Source organism: Varroa jacobsoni, unplaced genomic scaffold, assembly GCF_002532875.2.
Source record: "Varroa jacobsoni isolate VJ856 unplaced genomic scaffold, vjacob_1.0 scaffold_1119, whole genome shotgun sequence".
Lineage (NCBI taxonomy): Eukaryota > Metazoa > Arthropoda > Arachnida > Mesostigmata > Varroidae > Varroa > Varroa jacobsoni.
Genome location: NW_019214021.1, coordinates 197,811 through 204,200, shown reverse-complemented (window position 1 = coordinate 204,200; position 6,390 = coordinate 197,811). Strand labels below are relative to the sequence as shown.

At 35.5% G+C, this 6,390-nt stretch overlaps 1 protein-coding gene across 1 annotated transcript; it reads left to right on the top strand.

The window, feature by feature from the left end:
- Window positions 1–2,626: 2,626 nt before the first annotated feature.
- On the top strand, window positions 2,627–6,241 carry LOC111266816 (apolipoprotein D). Its single transcript, XM_022844617.2, has 6 exons — window positions 2,627–2,805; window positions 3,731–3,864; window positions 4,288–4,364; window positions 4,775–4,852; window positions 5,128–5,240; window positions 5,891–6,241. The coding sequence occupies exons 1-6, from the start codon at window positions 2,704–2,706 to the stop codon at window positions 5,912–5,914; spliced, it is 528 nt and encodes a 175-aa protein (XP_022700352.1). The 5' UTR covers window positions 2,627–2,703; the 3' UTR covers window positions 5,915–6,241.
- Window positions 6,242–6,390: the final 149 nt, after the last annotated feature.

Sequence of the window (6,390 nt, the reverse complement as noted above, 5' to 3'; positions counted from 1 at the left end):
ATCGAAATGAAACCATTTCTTGAGCGGTTGATCATCGCTGATGGAAAATAGGTCGCAGAGAAAATTAAAAAGTGCTTTTTACGACCTGTGAAAAAGTCCAAACCGACGTCAAAGAGGAGCACGCTATAGGTTTGGTATAACTGGAACGGAAGAAATCGTACACTATGAATCCCTGTCGTCAAACTAAACAGTCTTTACTGTGAGCAATTAATGGGACTATATTAATGTCATACTACATGCATCCTTAGTTACCTAGCAAGACCTTAGAGAACTTAGGCCAGTTATTTTAATGCGTCCACTGTATAAACTGAACCTCGCACCATTAAATTATCATCTGTTTTGTTCTCTGCAGAACTCCCTTAATCGTTTTCAATCAGTTTCAAAAGCCGGATAACTAATGAGATTATGCTGTTACCAGAAAATTGGCAGGAGGTGGTCAATCAAGGTATTATTTTGAAATATAAAAAAATAATTGTCTTAATTTTACATTGAAAGCGCTCAATGTTTACTCGAGAAGCTAATATCTATGCGGTTTTCGGGTCAATTTTTCCTGTGTCTACATGCATATCATTATAATCCTTAAGAACACATAAATTCAAAGTATAACTATTGAGATTTTGCTTTTTTATGAATCGTAATTCTCGCGTTCTATTAAACTAATGCAGACCGTGATAGGTCTGCTGTAACTACCCTTGTGTTCTAGATGCTAATTGCTAGTTATGTTAATTAGTAAATTTTCAGATGTCATACATCTCTTGTCGGTATTGTTAGCAATTTCAATGTTATGCCTGAACTTAAAGATGGCGTATAGGACTGCGCTAGAATATAAAATATAATACTTGGTGAGGAACGCTTATCTTGTTCGAACTGTTCCCTCGTTTTGCCTCTTAGCCATATGCCCCCACTTACTACCCGATAGGATCAGCAGACGTATTGTCATGAACGATATGATCACAGCCCAACGAATTTAATCTCAACCCATTGTGTTTAATTGAGTAAGTGGTATCACTTTGCCTGATCTTGCCTGATGAACGCAATAGCTCCCATTTGTACTGACGGCAGTGATTCAGGCATTAATAATATGCTGGTATTATTTAATAGATACCTCTGGTATGTATACAATGCTGACGGAATGATCAGTCCTACGTATAGTCGAACTCAACCATTATAATCATACTGTGAAGTACAAAATGTAATGTTAAGTTAGTTTTTTCTTATGCTCACTCACGCACTGAATGGAATGAATATATATATATATATATGTGTATACATTCCCAAACTTATCGTGTGACACCCCTTATTTCTTTCAACTTGTTTGAGAATTAATTAGTAGTTATATAATGTAACTCAACATGATAACTTTTATTAAACTCACGTTTTCTTACTAAAAGATTACTTTTGGGCTAGCGTAACTGTAACTCAAGTTACTTCTTTATCGTTCAACAAAAGCTTTATCAAATATGAAAGGATATCCAGCTGTCAGATACAGGCCTAACGTCTGAAATTTGCTCAAACGGAAAATATACAAGAAGGCGCTCTATAATGTTAGCTTGCGGTTCCACTCTAGCAACTTCTTAAGGTGCCCTATGCTACTACATAAATAAACTAGGCTTATAATTTTTACAGATGTTGTCATTTGTAATAGCTGGAGAAGTACAACATAGCTTTAGGCAATTTCTTTTATTGCCTCCATTGGATAAACCCTGTGACGAATTTTTCTATGTCGAAATAGTAGCTTTTGTTTATTATATATATATATATATATATATATTATAATATTAATATTGCATTATTGTACTACAAATTGCTAACCAACCCAAGCGATTATTATTACAATTAATAAAATTATTTACATAAACCCAAAAGACTGCGCAAGGATAGGGCTATTCACTCGGAGTTGAACAGTTGTTGATAACTACTTTTTTATATATATATATATGTGTATACATGCACTTTCGTTGTTTCGGCGGCTGCTATTGGTTACAGTATCAGCTATTGTAAGAGCTATGGTAAGCAAGTCTTTCCCAGTCTTTGGGGTTTTGTTTCCATACAGAAAATAGTTTACTGATGACAGATATTATCACTGCATTTACAATATTTGTGAAGGTTAACGGTAAAGTTTGTGTATATGATTATCCATATAAACCTGTGAGGTTCCTATATACTATTGCTGGCTTGTATTTTCCATTTGTCCTTGTAATACAGAGTTAAGCAATTTTCTGACAAAACCAAACTGTTTTTAGTTAATTCTCTCCAATAACTTTTCGACTCGTTTTTGACGAACAGCACTTAAATGCGGTCAAACTTCGCTTATGATTAAAAGCAGCTTGTTATATTATAGCCGTTTTTAGTAGACTTCTCCATGTTAGGCATCATAGTGGAGAGCTATTGAAATCAAGGACGAATCGCCGTAATAAATATTCAGATTAATCGATTCTAACCATTATTCTAATTTACAAGACGCCAAATTTAGACAGGCAGTTCATTCTCCGATCAATTTGCATCTTTCGGTTGTCAGCTATGTTAGAAAAAATGTAACGGCGATTTGGAAGATTAATGATGTCTCTTGTTGGTCAGATCAAGACCGATACAAGAATTGACAACTCGAGGCTATAAAGGTAATGTGTCGTTGTTCAATGAGATCGTTAGGTCAGCTTCTGCAACTTGTTGATTACGCCCTTTGCAATTTGGTAACTTAGTATAATGCGTGCTCATTGCATTGGTGCTGTCTGCATCTTCTTGCATCTTTTTAGTGATACGCTTGGAAAAAAAATCATCCCTATGGAGAACTTCGATCCAGAGAAGGTAACTTGACATAAGACTTGTTTTACAGTAAGCTGTTTGTAGGAAACGATTCTAGAACGGTTGTTCTAGAGGTGGAATAGAACGTACAAAAAGAGCCGTATAATTATACATTGTTGTCCGATGTATGTATTATGAGACATTCGACCATTTGTGCATCTCCCTATGCTGATATACAGTGGATCTGTGTGTCTTACATCTGGCGGTTGGTTTCCTCTATGTTCCAATCGGTTAGGTCCTTCAGGTTTAACTGATAGTAACCAGAATAAAGGATATATGAAACTTTCACTTGCATGGACAAGTCCAATTCTATAGATTAATTACCCTGTATGATAAAATGTATCGTCATATAGCATGGATTCGATTCTCACACTTGTCAACTTAGGTATCAATCAAGTACTGCTCAATCAAGTAATTGCATGTTATTCTTCAGCTGCAAACCACAGAAACGTGGCGAGCTTTTTGTCTACTTTATAATGACGATTTTAGCTTAAAAAAGGAGAAAATTAACCCGGGCGCGAAAACTGCATTTCATTCTCAAAAAGCAAAGACGTCCTGGCAATATTTGTTCAAAAAACAGCAATGAGTTGACCTAAGTGTGTAGGCTGTGTTGTTTCAATGACGCCATCCTCCATCCTTGTTTCTGGGCGGTTTATTTACTTACTGAATCCGCAAAGAAAATATCCCAAAACTTTGTGCACGTCGTTGTGCTTGTCAAACTTATGAGCTTCAGCCTAATCTTATTTGAGAACCACACAAAATAGAGAAAGATAATTTTGCCACATTTGAAAACATTCTAGGTTCAGATCTAATAAAGAAGCTTGTGCTTAACGAAACCCATATTCGATGATTTACTGGCCCATAACTGAAAAATATTAGCTCATCAAAAATGGTCATTCATTAATGGTTTGCTATTTCTGTTCGACAGATACAGGGTACCTGGTTCGTTATTCGTCGAAATACGAAATTGTTCGATTCGATCAAATGCATCAAGTATAACCTTAAGCATGATCCCAACATTGACGATATCTACTCGATGACGTCTTATTGGATTAATTCTGCGTATGTCTTTCGTTTATCTACTGCTGGAGTTAACGGAAGCGTTTCTGTTGTCTTTGATATTTTTTCGTTGCACCATGACTTTCTATACATGTTGCATGCCCGGGCCTGAACCAATTGCTTTGTACTTTAGGTTGAGCTATTCATTTAAACGTCCCTCGGACCTAGACACGGAAGATCCTTCTGTACGTAAATTTCGTTTAAGGAGACATCACGTTTTTTTATTGAACTGAATGTATGTTGAGGTTAAACGTAGCAGATGTAGAAGTATAAACCGGTTTTCGTTCACGATGTTCGCCATAAAGCACGAGCATTTCGTAGTCATACCTATGCTAAAAGGAACACTACTGCTTACGTGTTACGTAAAATCTTGGTCTCTCAGTAAGCACCCTGATGAATGATGCGTGATATGATTTTTGTTTTTAGCGGTGAATACGTAGAGACGCAATTTAATATCGTCGATGATCGTGCATTGAAATCTCGGTTCTTCTTCGAATCGACACGTATGTATATGCATTTCGCCTTCATTAATATCTCTGGTTATTGCATGCATTGATAGGACCGTCAGTTGTTTCAGTCACACCTATTTTCGAAAGTTCGAGATCGCGTTCCAAATGAACTAAAAGTTACCTAGAAAACTAGTAAATATATTTTCATAATACTTTCATTTCAACATTGGTCTTTGAAAGCTAGAACAAACCTCTCTAATCCTTCCTACTGGTTCACCAGTCCCCTCGTGAATACATGATCTGTAGGTGACAACGCATAGTAAGCGTTTATTAGGTATGTCAGTATTACGAGTTATACACATATTATATGTATATTATATCAATATAATTAACGTTCATTAACATCGATATTACCACTTTTATTGCTCTCGTTGCTTGTTATGAACTATATTTCATTGCGGTAGAGGAGAAAATTGCGGTGAATGTCCTTGGCACCGATTATACCAACTGGATGGTCGGATTTGGGGTTAACGGCCCTAAAGGTAAGAATGGCACGATTTTGGAAATAGGCTACAAAGTATGCTTCGATGGAAACCCTTATTTGTAAATAAAGTGACTTGTTTTTATTTCATGTACACATGGGATTTACATTCAGCTCAGTACACCCATGTCTTCACGCGAAGAGATGTGTCGCTTTACGAGACTTAAAATTACGGCTTCGTAATTTACCATAGATATCAAGTTCCTAACTTCTATCTAAATTAACTTTGTTTCAAAATGTTCACTTATGATACCTATTGTGTTCACACGTTTGCAGAAACATATTATGTTTCGACCCGTACCAAGAGCCTACCCCCAGATTCACAAGATGCCATTAATGAGATTCTAAAGAAGAATGAGGTTGAGCAAGACTGGGCGGACGTAGAACAGGTATGTGAAGTATTTGTCTCCATTGAATAATTTATGAAATGATGAAAAATTAAAGCGTGATTATCAAACGTTCTTAATCGTTAACCATACTGAGCAACTGAGCATAAATGAAGCTAAGTTCGTCAAAACCAACCTGGCAGTGTTATTTAATGAGCAGCAAAGTTTGGGACAAGATCTAGCACAATTCTCACCAAGGAGGTACTGGCTGTGAAATATTAACTCTTGGTTTCTATCGTGTCCTTGCTCATGTGTACAATTATTTTTAGTGAAAGTAAAGAAAGCCCTTTAAAGAAGAGGTAATTACAATACTGGGTTATTAGTTATAGCCTCTATAAATAGCAATAATAGAAGCAGCATAGAGTATAGAGTTCTTTATTTTTCGCCACTAGGCACACCATCAAACGGCTGGCTTCCAGCACGAACAAAATCATTTAACCCATAATTAATAAACCTGATATTCAATAAAAGACACCATCATTTCTTGAACACCACCCACACGACATTTACATTAGGTTAAGCACTGCGATTAAAATGATGATAAACTCTGTATAACGGCTTTTGTTAAATTAGGTCTGTATAAAAGTCTAGGTCTAGTATAAAAGAAATAGTTAACTGCAATCTTTGCAAACATTTTTTGCTTTTTTTTTTAGGTTGCCTGCCCGGATACACACTAACGATGGGTACCTAAAAGCTATTAAGTGCTGTCCGCGAAACGCAAGAAATAATGACTAGTCTGCTTTACTCAATTAGGGTTCATATGTATTATTTACCTAAATTATGCATACAACTTTCTTGTAACCTATGTATGTATAAGTATGAATAAAAATATTTTTTTCATAGCATTATCCCGCATACGTTATATGTATTTATAAAATGCACATAACATATGCAGATCGATAAGGCTGTTGTTGTATTTATTGCGTGTGCTAAAAACCATTTGTTCCATTCTAGCTATTTTTCAATGCAATAAATTAATTAGTATCTATTCGCATACATATTAATCCCCAAAAGACTCCTTTACAAGAAAAAATCTTTTTTAATATGATAATATTTATTTTTTAATTATTTTTATCATATAGTATATATTTTGTTGAAATACATGTGGAATTTCGGTTGGGCTAATCGTATGCTGATCGCTAACTTTGATCCG